The following is a 17,836-nucleotide window of genomic DNA, read 5'->3' as shown; positions in this document are numbered from 1 at the left end:
TACGACATCAAGATGCAGTGTTTTAACGATGGGGGAGAGAGCGAATACAGCAATGTCATGATCTGTGAGACCAAAGGTACAGTTGAGCACACACACACACCCACACACAATGGACTGCAAAGGAAATGACTCACAGCATAGGACAACAAACCTTTACTTTAGCTGAAGTCCAGGCTTGTTGCCATAAAGGCTGTAACTTTAATGACGGGTATGATAGCCGTAATTACAGATAGCTACAGTATGTATGTCGTTTTGATTTTTTTTGACATAAGACACCAAACAATGGCTGGCATTGTTTTGTTTCCAACTCTGTTATTGTATGTTAGTGCTGTTTGATAAAAGGGTGCTCTTTAAATCCTCCCCTCCCCCTTCTCCATGATAGCACGCCAGCCCCCAGGGGTCCCCAGCCAGGCCCCCATCACCATGCCCCCCTACCCCCTGGACCCCCCCAGCGCCCCGGGTGGCCTGCTCTACCTGATTGTAGGCTGCGTTCTGGGGGTGATGGTGCTCATCCTTTTGGTGTTCATCGCCATGTGCCTGTGGAGGAATCGCCAGCAGAACAGCATGCACAGTACGTTTCTACAGACAAGCCCGGGGGCCTCCTCCGCTCACCATATGGAGAGCACGCCCGTGCCTTTTGGCAAGGACTCTCACTGGCTGGTTTCTCTCTCTAACCGTCTCTTTCCTGCGCTCGCTCTTTTTGGCTCTCCCTTCCCCCCGTCCCTCTCACCACTGCTGTTTTTCTCCCTCGCACTTGCCCGCCTTCTCTTTCACCTCTCCCGTTCTCGCTATCTTCTCCCTCTCCCTTCCCCTCTCTTGCCCACCTCTCGTTCACACTCTCTTTTCTTTTCTCAACCCCCCCCCCCCCTCTCTCGCTCTCTATCTCGACCTCTCTTTCTCTCGCCGTAGAATACGACCCCCCGGGCTACCTGTACCAGCCGGCCGAGATGAATGGCCACGTTCTGGAGTACACCACTCTGCCGGCCACCAGTCGCATCAACGGCGGCGTCCACGGGGGCTACGGGCACAATGGGCCCATGCTGCCCCAAGGCTGTCATCACCTCCACCACAAGCTGCCAAACGGCCTGGCACTGCTGAACGGCTCGGTCGCAATGTACCCGCCGGGCCACCCACACAGCCACGATGGCACCCTGCCCCGGAACACGATGGAGTACGAGCACTCACACCCTCACCACCATCATAATGTGAGTGGAGATAGCCCAGCTGTCCATCTCAGGCCTCACGTGTGCGGCACGCACTCACACACGTACAGTACACCCTTTTTCTCTCTTTAAAGTGGTGTTGTTTTGTGTCAAGGGTGGAGGGCTGTACACAGCGCTGGCCCAGACAGACTCGCCTGACTGCATGAGCTGCCAGAACTTCTGCAACAACAACAGGTGAGAAGACAGACAGGGTTTCTTGGGTTTAGACTCCGAGTTCCTTTTCTGGGAAGCCACACTTCACAGACCATGTGTCGAGAACCCCCCTGGCGTCCGCCAGTCCTTCCCTGCCTTATTACACCCCTATTAGACCTCACAGTCCTTGACCCTATGCTCCACTCAGCTTTGGGATGATAACCCAACACCCCCCTTCCCCCCCATCCTCTCATCTCCCATCACATCCCCATTTCCCCTCCCAACAGGCCTGTTTATGTACTTAAATGTCTCCAACATCACAGTTTACTCTGCGTGCACCCAGCCAGTGAACCTAATGAGCCCTCTGTTTATTTACCTCTGAGTGGGCCGGGAAGAAGGGGGAGAGGCGGCACCATTAAATGAGGAGGTTCCGATAGAGGTGGGGGGGGGGGCAGGTGGGTGGGTCGGTAGAAGACTTGGTTTCTCTGAATGAGTGTGAGAAAGAAAGAGTGAAAGAGAGAGAGAAGGATAGAAAGAGAGCGGAGAGGGACACAGTGTGACACAGTTCGCTTTGTCAGAGTCAGCGTGTAGCCAGAGACACCATGTCTTCCAATCTGCACCTCAACATGTCTGTTATCCCCCCCCCCCCCCCCCCCCCCCCCCCCCTCCTTGTTGAAGCAGAAACAAGCCAGCTGTGTCGGCCGAGGCCTATTGTATATAAGTGGCTCCTCATAGACCTGCCATCTGCTGTGTACATTGGAAGGAGTTTGCACAAACGTTCTCATGCCTGCCTGAAAGCTCCCCTCGTTATGGAAAGGGGGGCCTCTGGGTAGGATGACCTGTGGCCCTTGGCGACGTGCGCGTGCTTGTCCCGAGAGGACAAGTCTCTTATTGTCTCCGTGCCTGTCTCGCTTCCAGCAGATGTTACACCAAGACCAACGGCACGTTCTCCGGCGGCACTCTGCCCCTAATGCACCGCGTGGCGCCGTGCCAGCAGGACGGCCTGGAGATGGTGCCCCTGGGCCAGGCCTCGTCGCATGGCCAGCGCCCTGACAGCCAGCAGCTGCTCCCTGGGGACGCCGACCCAGACCCGGAGGCAGGGGAACAACCGCTGGAGGACAGGGACTCGTCTCACTCCCTATCCCAGCTCTCCTGCTGTCAGGTCGGGGTGCACGAGGACTGCTCCAGAGAGGACACAGGTGAGATCTCCAGGAGGGACTGGAAGCAAAGCGACTAGAACTTATCGCTCGCTCTTACGGGTACACTGCAACAGCAGTAGATGGTGGAAATTGCGAGCGGCCATTTTTGTCTGTGGTGTGTGAACTGACTTGGTGTGTGCCCCCTGTGTGTGTGCAGTGGAGAAGGATCCTCAGAGTGTGGAGGAGGATGGGCCTGTGGTCTGCTGGGAAAGCCTGGGCCTGAGTCTGCCTGACTTGGACTGTAAGGAGAAGAGAGGCTGGATCTCCAACAGCAGTCTGGCCGGAGATCTCATTCAGCCCAGCCCACAGGAGGCCTGAAAACACACATTAGAGTTCGAGCACACACACATGCACACACAAAGACACTCTCTTGCACACACACACACACAATCACACACGCTCCCAAGGAGCGGTCGAGAAACAAGGGAGACAGAAAAAGAGATCAAAGGAGGGGAAAATGCGTTCTTTGGGAAAAGAGGATTTTCAGCTGGCATGGCCAGAGACACTGTGTGACATGGTGACAAGGACACTAAACTGGCTGTGGACTACGCTGGGACAACCAGCATGGAGAGACAGAGAGAGGGAGAGACCGAACGCCAAACGGAGAGCAGAAAAGCAGATGGAGGGAAGCGAGACAGAGAGAACAAGACTCAAAACCGAAACTTTAACCCAACGAAGGGAGGACCCTTAAAAAAGATTTCAAAAACTCTTTAGATTACTTATTTATTTTTTTGTAGTAGAAAAATATTATTTCATATGAATGTATCTGTTTTAAGAAAAAAGCTTGTCTTTTATATTATTTATGCCTTCTGGATGAGAAATGCCTTTTATTTTTTTGTTGTTTTATGTGTTGTTTTGTGTTCCACACAGTGTGGAGATTAGCAACTCTGTGTAAAGTTTTGTAATAATATAAAGAGAAGATATGGAAGAGTAAAGATCCTACTTTCAATGTCTCTCTGTCTTCCTCCTTTCTTTGTTTTCAGCTGCAGATGAATGAATGTTATAGTAGAGTTCACTAGCCACAGACCCGGCCCAGAGATATTTCGTTTTTTGTCAGCTCTTTGATGCGGTTCTTCGCCGCTCTGTTCCCCTGCGCTGACCCCTGAAGGAGAGGGTGGGGAGGGGACACACACACCCTGCACTGTTCCGAGGCTTCTCTGCTCCGCTGAGTGCTCCATAGGTCCTGGGATTTACACAAACCTCGCTGTTCCTTTGACTGCACTAATGACCCCACCCGCCCATCCCCAATCTGTTGGAGAACTGGATGCAGTTCTGTTAAAGCACCGTTTATCCCACAAGGCCCAAACAGAGCTTTATCTTCCGTTTGCCTAGCCATTATGGTCTTCTCTAATCCTGTCGGACATAGCTTGGAAGTTATGCATCCGATACTGTATCTTGTGGGAGTGAAATAATACTTTGGGCGATGGTCGGTCATCCATTATCTCTTAAGGCCTTGCCGATCCGTCCGTGATCTCTTGTGCTGATGTCCACACAGTTGGCCGGCCTTGTGAAATGTTGGAGCCTCACTGAGACAGTATGCGGGACGCACGGCAACCGTCAGTAGCATGACTGCACAGCCTCCGATCCTTTAGCAGTGACCCCAAGCTCTCTGGGTTTGAAGAGGCGGTGCAGTTGCTAGCTGACTGATGTGAGAGCAGTGAGTAGATGACAGGGTTGGGTGTGCTTCAGTAGAGGCAACTGCGGCGGAGCGCAACAGCTTGATGCCTGGTGCCTGTCTGCCAGGGATGGGGCCAGTCCAAGCTGCCAGTCCTCAGGCTCTGGCACGCCCGGCAGTCCTCCTACCCTGATGGTCGTCTGGATATTCCTGGCAGCTCCGGCTCGATTCCCTGGCAGTCAGCCGTGGCACGTGTGCTTCCGTATGTTATTTTGGTCAGAAGATGAGCTGCTCCACTGCTAAGACTGCCAACAGCAGAGAAGCAGAGTTGTCTTAAGCTCTGTCTCTGTCTCCCAGGCAGTGTCTGTCTGTCCGTCTGTCTCTGTGCTTCTCCGGGAGATTGGCCCCATGGCTGTCTGGAGAATTAGTCACACTGAGAATGAGGCTGTCAGATGGACTGCATCCAAGAATAGAGTGACTAAAAGTTCTGGGTCTGGAAACTACTTGATGCTGTCAAACCACTGATCTTAGACAGCTCTGGAACAAACACGTACAGAGATTTCTGGCTACTGAATGTGATTTTAAAAATTGCCCTAGGATTTATTTATGAATTTTCGAGGGTTCATCCTGGCTTGGTGTGCTATCACTAGAGGAATAGAGGGAGGAGGACAATAGATGGGAAATGAAGCTTGAAATGACAGAGGAGCCAAATGGCGTCCTCGGGGAAAGATGGTGACAGATGTGGGCTGAGCTCCTGAGATGGAGATAGGAGGAGGGTTTGTCTCCAAACCAGCGTCCGCTCCATCTCCCACGTCCGTCCTTCGACACCGTCCCCCCCAGGCCCCGCCCCGGACCCTCTGCCCACGCCGCTCCACCCCTTCATTAGGGCCCACGGGAACAAGCCCGGCCATTGTCTGCCCCTGGAATGCCTGCCCTCTTCTGCAGAGCGGACCTGTTCACGCCAAGTCCCTCCCCACGGTTCTTCCGTCTCTGTCCTCCCTCCACACTCTCAGCAGAGGGATACAATTCTCATGCATTGTTCCTTCTTAACCAACTTGGTTGAACCTCCGAGTCATTGTATCTTTAAGGTGTCCCAAACCACGAGTTCAACTGTGGTCAGATGAACTCCCACCATCTTTCTTGCAGGATCAAGCTTGCGATGAGGTCATAACCAACCATCCATAAAACAAATCATCTATGAGCTGAACAAGGAATTCCTGTCTGCTTATAAAAAATATGATGTGTCCTGAAACAGAATTGATCGAACCAAGTGCACAGTCTTGTATGTTCAAGTTTTTAACCCAATCTTCCGTTTATATTTGTCCTGCACAACTGAATACTTCAATTCCGTAGCAATAACGCTCTCAGGAGTCTTATTTTCCAAAGTATGAAACCTCTGGTCCCACGGCTTGCCCTGACAATACCTTTCAGTGTGACATCACTCTGCTCCGGGTCTATAATAAACCTGTTGATGACAAGCAGGCTGGGGCTGCTAACCTCAGCTGACCTTCAGAGGGTTATGAGACAGCATGCAAGCCCGGTTTACCTCAGATTTAGAGTCGTTTCACAACCCTCACCATAAATCCAGTGTTGTTACGTGTTTTTCTATTAACTCCTTCAAAAAACGAGTTATGATGCATTTGTTTTGCACATGTGTTTGGTTGAGAACATTGGTTTCTTGGGTTCTGCTTCCTGTCCCAACTGTCAGTCATTCTGAGGATCCGGACTGAGAAGTTAAATTGTGGAATGGGTCGAAGAAATGTGGCCGCCAGCAATGTGCTCTTTACAATGTTGGGATGTTTTAAATTGCTCTAGGTATGGCACAGTGGGGCACAGTCTCTCATTATAGTAGAACGATAATGATGGCCATGAATAGGAAAAAATAACTAGCACAGCTAGAAGCGCTATTGTGGAAAGAATTCTATTTTTGTTTTAATCATTAGAGGATACATGGAAACAGTTTGCTGGCATATATTTAAAAAGAAATTTGAAATTTATCAAACTGTCCACATCGTTTTTGGTATCAACATCCCCAACATAATTGAGTAATGTTTACACAGGTTAGCAAAATTACTATAAAGGTCCAAATATGACCTCAAGGCTCCAGATGTTACATCTACAGTATGATACAGTTTCTGCAAATACATAATTTAATCACAAATCAGTGCTATGTAGAACTATCCATCTTGATTGAGATTTCTTTTCTCTCGCTAATGCAGAGACAGAACACAGGTGAACCCAACTTTTGAAACACTAACACAAGGACGTCGAAACACGAATATAAACCACCTTGAGCAGGATCCAAAAGACCAAAAGCTACCACGTCACCCTTGCCATTAGCTCTTATTCTTCCTCTACGTCAACATGGGTGAAGTAGAAGGTGATCTTGGCTCCTTCGTCCGCGTCATACAGGGCCTGGCAGGTGTAGGTGCCCTCAGCTCCCCAGGACAGCTGCTCGATCCGCAGGGAGGAGGTGTTGGGCATCACGCTCACCCGGCCCAGGCTGGACGTGAGGGGCTGCAGTTTGGGCCCCTGCCCGTAGTTGTAGGCCAGGGCCTGGTTGCTCTGGGTGCCAGGTTGGGTGAAGCCCCAGATGAAGATGGTGGGCAGGGTGGAGCCACACTCCAGGGTGAGGGAGCCACCCAGCACACCTCGGACCCGCAGGCGGATGTATTCCACCTCCTCAGGATCCATGATCTCCAGACCTGACAACCCAAACACAGGCTAGTTACAATGTCTTTTGAAAAGCCCCTGTAGACCATCTGTAGACCACATTGGACCATCAATAGGCCAAATTATTGACAGAAAGTCAACTATAACACAGCTGATTTATAACAACTGCTAAGGGTTAGATATTGCATCAGTTGACAGTTATTTACCATTTGTTAAAAGTTTATAGAAAAATAATCATAATGACTCTCCAAGTAAAGTGTTACCCAGAGGCCAAACTGATGATGATACCATCCGTCCAAGTTCCTGATTTGAAAGTCTCCACTTTGGATGTGTTTATCTCTAACCTGCTTTCTTTAATACACAGTGGGACAGTAAAGATGAGTTACATCTACTAAGATGGTGCCTCAGAACCTTGCCAGAGTACTGCTCTCAGATGGAATGGAGCTGACACATCAGACTCCCCAAGCTCAGATGTTTTTATGTCGATCTCTCGTGGAACGGTTCCCCAGGCCTATCAAAAAGAATTCTGACTGAGCCAAAACTTTGGAGTTGAGTTTAATTGAATACATACACTCCATTGTCTCCCCACGACCTGTTTCAATAGACTGATTTATCACCAATCGCTCTCCAACTACTATTTATATATATATATAAATATATAGTGCAGGACAGGCAGATTTGGGAATTTGAAAACAGCCACATCTACTTTGTCCTGTTCGAATGACAGAAAGATCCCTCTCTCTGTAAGATTTCAAACTCTTACCTTACCTTGCATGGGAAGAGCCAGTAAGCAAAGGAGCAGACAGATGCAGGGAATCCTCGTCAGGGTCCCCATGGTCCTGCAAACCTCTGACAGACGCGAGTGGATATCTGGAGACGGCAGTTATTTAAAGCATATTGCAGTGGTAAAGCCTTGTCTCCTCTCCAGTCCACACTGGCAGTCACCGTCGGAATGACGGAGAGAGCCAGGGGAACTGACAGGGGATTCTTTGGAACTACATCTGATTCAGTTTGAATTATTCATCAATGCCTTCACAGTCTAGTCTCTCCATTCCGCACGCCTTTTCCAGCTCCCCACTCAAGAGCGGGCTAATGGTTCGACTTGAGAGAGGCGAGGGTAGGATGTCGGGCTGATGCCACTGCATCATCTATTATTGACTATACTGAAAGGGATAGGCTCTTAGAAATTCCATCAGTCTGACCATGGAATGAATACCTGTATTGCTGTGAGATCACTGAACACACCCACTCGCCCACGTAAACACGACTGAAGTCTTCCTTGAGTTAAGTCAGTCAGACAGCTGTTTAAGATCTGGTATACCCATCTGTGACTGGCTCAGGATGTGAAAGGAGCGAGAGCTTTGACATATTCTTTAAAAAGGCGTACCAAGTCAGAGTTTCTGACGTGTCACTATTTGCATGCAGGCATAAATTTGAGTGGCTGAGTGCCCATGCATCTTAAAATATGCATGAGAGTTTCACATGTGCATGTTACCATATTCATACATTGGACACACAGTTTACCAGGTTTCAATTGAAGATGTATTCACATTGCTCTACAGCACATTGAATTCAGGTAGCACAACAAACGCTGGGTAAATAGAAGAAGTGGGGTGCCAAACCTCTCCAGTGGCCAGCATTCCCCAGAAAGCAATAAACACATTTCTTGTGTCTGTTCTACCAGACCCAATCAACAGTTAGCTTCATAATGCCTGCATCTGTAGTCTTGTCTGGCCTCCCTTCCAGTCCAGCTGGCTTGCTGGCTGGTTCCTCAGCCTGCATGTTGCTTTGTGGAGTGCAGCCTTGCAAAAGCCCATAAACCTGTAGACACTGGCGGCAATACAGAAGAGGGTTCTAATTAGCAGGGACTTAGTTAGCGCTCTGTTTCTTTTATTATTATATCTTTTTTTTTTGGGGGGGGGGGGCTATATTTAGATGACTGCTGGAGGACAGACAGATGTAATAAAAATCCAATATAAAACAACATGGTTTCTGAGGGCAGGATAGGAATGGGTGATGAAAGTTCAGAGATGTGTCGGGGAAATCTTGAAAGGAGGTTGTAAACGCATAGTTCAATCTGACATTTTCCCCCAAATGTTTGCCACCACAGACTTGTTTACCATTTTTCAGATGCTTGACCTTTCCCTTTCAAGAATGATACATGAGGTGCTCACCTGTGAAACATACGTTTCTATCAGACCTATTATTATTAAAATTGGATCCAAACTTCACCCATTAACTAATGTGAATGACATTAAATTATAGGAATCAAACTCGAAGATGGTCTGTAAATCTGTGAAGTAAACTTTTTAACAACTTTTTCACTACATAACTGCCAATTGGTCTCTCACTGGCAGTACTAGTTACGCTCACGAGTAAAAGAAAAAGGAAACCTGATTTGTAATTAATGGGATTGGTAGGCCTGTTGGAGCCACAGCAGACAGACTGACCAAATTCCTTCTGGGTGAAACACATCCCCCCCTATTAGAGCTGCTTCACATGGTACAACCCTTGAAGCTCACTAGGACCCAACCACATCTGCTGCTGTTGCCTGCACCAAACTGGGAGGCAGAAGGGGGAGGAGCAGGAGACTGGAAAATGTGAGTCGTTGAAAAACAAAACAGTTTGGGATGAGAAGAAAAGAGATGGGGATAGGGGGTACGACAAGGTGTTTTTGTGAGTCTAATCTCAACCCTTTTAGCCCTGTGAAAGCTTTCAGGTGCAGTGCCCCAGCGAGGAGACACGACCCATCCCAGACTGAGCCATGTTCTTGGCAACAGATGAGAGCATAATCATACCCAGATAGCAGGGTGGTGTGTGGCTCTGATGGATCAGTTAGACACAGAACAGCCTCCCTCCTTCACTGTCTGCCCATGTGCCACCCTGCCTGCCTGCCTGCCTGCCTGCCTGCCTGCCTGCCTGCCTGCCTGCCTGCCTGCCTGCCTGCCTGCCTGCCTGCCTGCCTGCCTGTCTGCCTACCGACCTGTCTGCCTGCCTGCCTGCCTGCCTGCCTGCCTGCCTGCCTGCCTGTCTGTCTGTCTGTCTGTCTATCTGTCTGTCTGTCTGTCTGTCTGTCTGTCTGTCTGTCTGTCTGTCTGTCTGCCTGTCTGGGGGTTCGTGCAGCTGAGTAGTGTATGAGAAGACAGCGATGCCACGGGTGGGCCATGAAAGCGAGCTCTGTGATTAGGTGAATCATCATTGTCGTTTGCATGACTCAAAGCAGAAGTAAGCCTCGTTTTACCAGACCACCTATACAGTCTCAGAACAGTGTATTACCAAGCCTAAATGAGAGGCTGGAATCTATAGATGAAATCACTGGACCCTTGTTGACCTAAGAGTGATTTGGCGCTACGTTTCCATATACCGTCACATGACTCGTGTTTTCCTCTTCCTGCTCAGTTTGTTCAAGGACACACTGTACTGTGTGGCCTCTGTGTATGTTTTCATTTGCATGTGTGGTTAATACACTGGGCTGTTCAGTGTCCCGCCATGTTGACTTCCTTCTCCTGCGTGCATTTCTGTGTGTGTGTGCAGAGCTCCATTTGCACAGGCCTCGGTTAAATCTCTTGCAAGCTGCAGCTGTAAGTCTCCCTGCTAGGCCCCCCTAGCTCTTAGTTTCTTCTCAGCTGATGGTAGTGTGTGTCGGAGACCACACAGCGAGGAGGTGGAGGGAGGGAGAGGAGGGGCTTGCAGGACTGTAGTAGCGCCTGGAGACTGGTTCACATATATTTCTGCTCTATCATCACTTATCTGCCAGGCACGCAGACCCGAGCCACGCAGAGCCTAGCCACGCAGACAGAGTGGTCTGGGCCTTTGTTGCTACACAGCACACCGGCCCACCTTTTTGACCTCCATTTCCCTCCTGGCTCACTCCTCATCTCACAGCCTGGATCTTCTGTATGTAGGGCCCTTCTCCAGCAGAGGCCCTGCACAGCCCCCACCTGAATCACTTCCCAGACCACAACCTCCACAGTTGACTGGCCTTGGGACAGGGACAGGAGAAAGGGGCCCAGCAGTGGACTTCAGAGCCCTCAGAGTTGGGGGCAGTAAATATTTCCGAATTAGCAGTCTCAAGCTTAATGTGTCACTCTTGATATTTTCATGACAAAATCAACACACAAACGCTAAAATTTGACACTAAAGTAAAAAAAAAAACGTACAAAATAGCAATTGACCTGAAGGAATTGAAATGTTCCTGGTGCAGACAAACACACTTTAAACAGACAGCAAATATAACTTGTTCATCCTAAGACAATACCTGAAGCCATTAAGTCAGCCATGTTGCTGTTTCTTTAGTCAGAGACGTTAATATCTGAGCTAAAGGCCAACACTGAGTTGTCCGAACAGCACCACTCAGCTTAGTAATGATTGAGAGGGCTTGCGGCCTGTCAGCGGAGGGCTGCAGGTTCTGAATGGATGAGCTCAACTGACTTTCAAAGGGCCATACAGTAGATGTGTTCCCTAGCCTGCCAAGTCAAGGCCACACTAGAGTGAGTTTTATAGTCAAACTGACCTGCCGCTGGGAGAGAGGAGGAAGGCTTGTGACTCTGTATGTCATGTGTGTTTGAGGGAACGTGTGAACCAGGGAACCTAGGGAGGGCGGAGCAGAAGCGTCCCCCTTCTTGTGAAGCGGAAAGCAGGTTCATGTAAGGGAACGTGTGTGAAGTGCTGGACAAGCTGACCCGAAAAGGGCCAGATGGGGATTGGGCTTTTAAGCACCGCAGAGGCCTTCTGCAAACAACATGTGGAAAGGCTTTGGCGTCTAATGAAGCGTGGAGCGTTTATGTACTGCACGCATACTCGACCACTGTCAGTCAGGATAACCGGGAGCTACTCGACCATGCACAGTCAGGACAGCGACCACCGCCAGCAAGGAGCACCACATCTTTCCGTTTGTGCCCCTCCTCCTGTCTCACCCGAGACACTCCCACTGCTTCTGGTTCAGCTGTTTAGTGTACTGTAGCTCATCATACCCACAATCCTCTCTGAGCAGATGGTGCGGCACAGGACCCTTTGTTTTTCACTGTCCACCAGAGCAGCTGAGGTTGTAGACCAAAAGGACCAGAGAGAGGGAGAGCAGAGATAAAGACCAGTGAGACTAGAAAAAGACCAGAGAGAGAGAGAGAGAGAGAGAGAGAGAGAGAGAGAGGGGAGAGAGAGAGAGAGATACATTTTTTGGTATATTCTCCTCTACTTACCCTTCTTTGTCGTTCTACGCTGTGTATCTCTATGAAGCAGCAATGCCCAGAACATGTATACATATATTTATGAAAAGAGTCCACAAAGTTCAAGGATGTACACACATAGACATTTCTTTATCTGAGGAAATATGTACAAGAAAATACTGGAACTATTAGTCATCATTGAGGAGGATACAGGAGACATCATGCCTCAAGGCCAGGAGTCCAAGATATTCTAGGGTTAATGATAGCTCCTTTATCATGTCAAGAGTGAGACAGATACTCCTCTTTCAACTGCCTCCAAATCAAATCACTCCCCTCAGAGTTGAGCTCCTTTGGAAACACTGATCGCCGCTCTCTCTCTGATCTAGGGTACTGTAGTTCCAGTTTCATAGCTTGCTGGCCATTATGCACAATTAGCCCTCCAACCCCACTCTTACTTCTTGTGATTCAATGGATAAGCGCCATGGTGTGTGTCTAATCTGTCAGAGATCTAGAAGGCTCTCAGAGAGAGCAGAGAGAGAGAGAGAGAGAGAGAGAGAGAGAGAGAGAGAGAGAGAGAGAGAGAGAGAGAGAGAGAGAGAGAGAGAGAGAGAGAAAAGAGAGGGAGAGAGAGAGAGAGAGAGAGAGAGAGAGAGAGAGAGAGAGAGAGAGAGGAACACTCCTCTCCTCTATTCAAGTGCTAAGTCATTCAACTACAGCAGTCCCTGTAGTTGCACCTCTTGAATGAGAAATAATTCATTTCATAAAAAAGGAGATGGCAAATGAACCCCCTTAATTTTTTGTAACAAATGTATGCATTAATGACACCATAGGCTTGCAAACAGGATTTTAGCATAGCGAACATTAGTTCTAAGTTACGTCTGAAAGCTCTGAATGATGGCTAGTCTTCTGTAAATGCGTTCTTGGGTTTTAGAACCAAGATTGTTCATTTTATTTAGGTCCAATCATAAGATGGACCTATATAAATTCATTCCTGGTGTTAAATTGGCTCTTTGAGATTTGCTGCAGTGCTATAATTTAGGTTGATTTGTAGATTCCTCTGCATTTATTGACATCAATATTACCGTATGCTGGTATGTAATCCCAATGAGAGGATACATTCTACACAAACAGCCATGAAAACTGGGAGCACTCTATCGTAAACCCATCATTCCACAGTTTGTATTACACTCAATGGTAACCACACCACATGTCTAACCAGGACAGGACCTGAAGTGTACAATGACAATATGCTCCTCCTTAGGAGCGTAAAGACACATGCATTCACCCATATGGGAGGAGGAAGTAAACACATCTTTGAGGGATGGCACAAGGAGTTTAACAGAGACATCCTCCTTAAGGGAACACAAGATGCTTTTTTTGATGCAGCTTTTTCAGATAAAGACGTTTTGGAGGGAAGGTAAAGACATTAAAGCATTATATTTTTTGGAAAAACAAACTTGAACCCTGGTGTGCCTCCCCCAACTGGAAGCGGTAGAGGGCTTGTCTGAAAGATAAAAACGATATGAATCCCTCCTGGCAATTCGAATATCCAATCTGGAGTCAATTACAGAGAGCAATGCGGGAAGCTGGTGCGGGAAGACACAAGAAACAATATGCTGTGGCCTGGTCCAGAGAATGCATACAAACAACGAACACAACCTACAACACACACGCACACTCCCTCTCTGTGATCCGTGACCTCCGGCATGTGCATAGTCCTCGGTGTCTGATTATGGATTGGTCGAGACCACATGCTGCCGTGTTCCTGCACCACTCACAAACTGTCTTTAACGAGCCACTGATGGGAGTTCCAGGCAAGGCCACTCTTGGCCAGCTGCTCTGTCATGTGGGTAGGGGCAAGGATATCTAGACTTGATAAATTGCCCTGATTTTCTCCCAAGCTCTACACAGATGCAAAAGCTATGGACAGTGGAACATATAGTCTGCCTAAAGGAACATACATATTTATTTCACATTTTATAAAATGCAACTTTCTGTTGAATCTAGATGAGTCTATTTCCCTTCACATTCAAATATTCTTCTGCCCCCAAAGAAAACATCTGCCTTGCAGCCTTAACCCATTGCATTGTGGGACATGTGAGGAGGGTAAGTGGAATTAATCTGAATGGCACAAAGTAAAAACAGAGCCAAACCAGGAGGAGAGAATGGGAGAGAGACAAAGGAGTTTAATGGATTCCAGATTGTTTTGCATCTTACGTTGTTTCAGACGAGAACACAGCCGTATGTGTGTTCACTGCATTTGTTTGAGACTTGAGCAAAGCATTTACGGTTCTACTAACTGAAGGTTGTAACTTCAGCAACACCTCAAGACCTCTTAACCTTTTTAGGGTCAAGCTTTTATTCACAAATGGTGCAAAAGACCTCACTGTGTAGCTCCATAAAACTTCACAGACACCCCCTGCACCCCCCACCCCCCCCCCTCCCTGCGCCCCTCCCCCCAGGCACACACACACGCACACATGCACACATGCACACATGCACACATGCACACATGCACACATGCACACATGCACACACGCATACACGCATACACGCATACAGACACAAGACATTTCTTAGGTAACATACTATTGATTTAGTACCTGAATTTGAGTAAAAAACCTTGTATTGTCAGTTGTGAAAATGATGGTCCTAAAAACACGTAAGCTAATGAACAGCAATGGTAGCTGAGGCAGAGGGGAGTAGTTTACCTCACAAGACATTGAAACTGATCAATTATGGAGCCCATCTAATTCAGATAGGGAGGGAACTGTGATGGGTTTAGGGTGGGTGTACAGCACGTACTGTGTCAGAGTTGGCGCTCCAGAGCGATGCCTTGCTTGTCTTTAACAAGTTGGACTAAGCTTGTTAGTGCTGGGGAGGGCCCACGAGAGAGCATAAGCCCCCTTAGAACCACATTTGTTTTAAAATAAGAAACTAACACCAAGAAGAAATGGGAAGGAAAGTGCTGAACAAGATATCAAGTTAAAGTGTGCCATTTGATCCAACAATAAATAGCTCAATTCAAATCTAATCATAATCACCTTGATCTTGTCTATAAATTTGGATACCTGCTTCAAGACTGCGTAGGCCTATTATTGAAGGATTTCATCTTATTTCAAGAAATGTTTTCATGGATTTGATTCTGCTAAATAATTGTACAATACCTTCATAGGTATCAGAGATATAAATATAGAGGACGTACAAATGTGAATAGATGAATGCATCTATATCTACAAATGGTTTATGCGATATCATTATCATCATCTAAAATATTTGGATGGGTGAAATAAGATTTGCATATCATTACATTCAGATTCTCATTTAATTTGGAGTGATGAGACTATTACCATGATGTCTTAGCCTGTGGCAAGCCACAATGCCATACACACATTAGTGAAAAAGCTGGAAATCAAATTCACAAACATTGCTGTAAGGATTGCATTCATGCATGAATGTCTTCTTTAGAGCACTTCTGCCATCTGCTGTTTAGTTTGTGAACTGTTATTTGCTGCAACAGGAAAATATACAAGCTAAGGGGGTGAATACCATCCATTATAATCCTAGCTACAAATAATACATTAATGTCTAACCAAAAAAACACATGTTGCTGTGCATGTTCGATGGCTTATTGGTAGTTCTCAGCTGTATGTTAACAGAATTGTTTGTAGAATGGTGGTGATTGACCACCAGAGAGTGTGTTGAGCTGACTTCTTTACTACAACCACAATGGCAGGGGTATTGTTGTCACCACGGAAACCATTAGTTGCTTGGCAACACGCATATCATCTGTGGCGGGCTCTTAAATCGCATCTAATGATGGGAGAGGCCAACATTGACTTAAGCCACATTGAGCTCTAATATGAGCCCTAATGTCTATTCATTCTCAGCTTGAATTTGGGCTTGATGGATACCTGATATTCATCCAAGAAAAAGTGTTTGGGCATAATGCATGAATGATTAATTTTTTTATCAATACGTGTTTTGTTAGACTTGATTTAGCTGAACAGTTTGGAACCTTTGACTTATACTGACTACTTGTTTGATGCCAACTCAATGCACATATTTTAATTTCACTTTCTGTATTCGCTCTTTCGCATGACATCTACTTCTGTCTCTGTGAGCATCCTTCCTATTTCTTCTTGGTATTAGTTTCTTTATTTCTATAAAACATTGATGCTAAGGGGGCTTATGCTCTCTCGTGGGCCCTCCCCAGCACTAACAAGCTTAATCCAACTTGTTAAAGACAAACAAGGCATCGCTCTGGAGCGCCAACTCTGATACAGTACGTGCTGTATACCCACCCTAAACCCACAGTTCCCTCCCTATCTTAATTAGATGGGCTCCATAATTAATCAGTTTCAATGTCTTGTGAAGTGATCTCCTTTTCTCTGCCTCAGCTACCATTGTTGTTCATTAGCTCACGTGTTTGCAGCACAGTAATCTTCATAACTGACAGTACGGTCTTCTCATCTCACCCATATAGCATCAAGAGATAAGGCTTATTTCAGATAGTTTTCCTTTGATTATATGAGAGTCCTAAGTTTTAATAACCTTTCTAAAAGAGCAGATTCACTGTCTATTTCTTCTCTCCAGTTCCGCCACTCTCTCTCTCTCTCTCTCTCTCTCTCTCTCTCTCTCTCTCTCTCTCTTTCTCTCTCTCTCTCTCTCTCCGAGAGTAAACCAATTTACATTCTTGTTTTGCTCTTCAGAACGGTGCCAGTTTCCATGACAACATAGCCTTCACTTTTTCGTTCTCTCTCTCTCGCTGTCTCTCTCCGTCTCTCTCTCTCTCTCTACTGTTGGATCTCTCATTCCCCACTGTTTCCTACTTCTGTTCTCTTGACCTTCCTCCTATGTCTCATTTTCTTTCTCTTCATGTCTCATTGCTCCATCCTTCCATCTTCTGGCTCTCATTTCCTCACCTAATTCATCTCACTCCTCTGTTTGGCACTCACATTGCTGCAGAATGGAGAACAAGAATATAACGAAATTAGTAATCTAGTCAATCCAAAGCGGATTCCTGTACATTAGAGAGTTGAATTGAACTGAAATGTATAATGTATGTGTATTGTTTGCCATATGTTGTGCCAAAGATGAAAAGATGTACAAGGTAAAACGTGCTGCTAACATAAATACAGACAAAAGCTAATCACTGTCCTCTCTCTCTGTGATGTTTTAGGTGCAGTCCTTTTCTCTTCACCTTTCTCACCAATCTCCTGCTCACAAAGTTTTTCCTTTCCATCCCCCCAAACTCTCACCCACATGAACTCACCTCCCCCTGCTCTCTCCTCGGGACTTGGCACTGGTAAGTGTAACACTACACTAGATATGTGAGATAAAAGGAATGGGATTGGTTAGATGATGGATCTTCTCTTCTATGAGCAAAATGGGCTTTTCTCCAACGACTAAAGTCATTGTCTTTCATTTACATGTGACTAATTTCCTTTTACTCTGTTGTACCCAATTACATTGTGTGTGTATTGTAATGTGTATTTCAACAAATCTAGATTAAATACATTGTGAATTATCAAGACCTCTATGTAACCATTGACAAAGGCAAATGCCCTTTGCTTGACGATATTGGTGGCTTTTCATCAAGGTTTTTGAGCAAGATCTTTATTCTTCATAGACCAAGCATTTTGCTAGGTAGCCATGTATACACATTATGAAAATATGTATATCACACTGCTTTCTTACAGTAATGGTTATGACAGTTTACTATAGGGAGCCTATGGTGGGCCTTATAAAGCCCACTCCACCAGAGGGAGTCCTCATCTGACAAATCTGTGAGAACGCTATCTTCAACCTAACTAACCCCAATGAAAA

The 17,836-nt window shown here is 46.8% G+C and overlaps 2 protein-coding genes across 3 annotated transcripts; one reads left to right on the top strand and one right to left on the bottom strand.

Annotated features, from left to right (window-relative positions):
- Positions 1–6: 6 nt before the first annotated feature.
- Positions 7–3,507, top strand: cdon (cell adhesion associated, oncogene regulated). 2 transcript variants are annotated; one of them, XM_047035672.1, is made up of 6 exons: positions 7–76; positions 383–571; positions 910–1,205; positions 1,318–1,397; positions 2,277–2,554; positions 2,712–3,507. In XM_047035672.1, the coding sequence occupies exons 1-6, from the start codon at positions 13–15 to the stop codon at positions 2,870–2,872; spliced, it is 1,068 nt and encodes a 355-aa protein (XP_046891628.1). In that variant the 5' UTR covers positions 7–12; the 3' UTR covers positions 2,873–3,507. The 2 variants fall into 2 exon arrangements, with proteins under 2 accessions (XP_046891628.1, XP_046891627.1); XM_047035671.1 differs by having other exon boundaries at positions 2,274–2,554.
- Positions 3,508–6,200: 2,693 nt separating this feature from the next.
- Positions 6,201–7,893, bottom strand: LOC124478153 (V-set and immunoglobulin domain-containing protein 10-like 2). The gene is made up of 2 exons (XM_047036326.1): positions 7,611–7,893; positions 6,201–6,874 (listed from the first exon to the last, which is right to left on the bottom strand). Exons 1-2 carry the CDS (start codon positions 7,675–7,677, stop codon positions 6,513–6,515), a joined length of 429 nt encoding a protein of 142 aa, XP_046892282.1. The 5' UTR covers positions 7,678–7,893; the 3' UTR covers positions 6,201–6,512.
- Between the last annotated feature and the right edge of the window lie 9,943 nt (positions 7,894–17,836).

This window comes from Hypomesus transpacificus, chromosome 15 (assembly GCF_021917145.1).
Source record: "Hypomesus transpacificus isolate Combined female chromosome 15, fHypTra1, whole genome shotgun sequence".
Lineage (NCBI taxonomy): Eukaryota > Metazoa > Chordata > Actinopteri > Osmeriformes > Osmeridae > Hypomesus > Hypomesus transpacificus.
The sequence above is the reverse complement of the archived record's forward strand: the minus strand, read 5'-3'. Positions and strand labels throughout refer to the sequence as shown.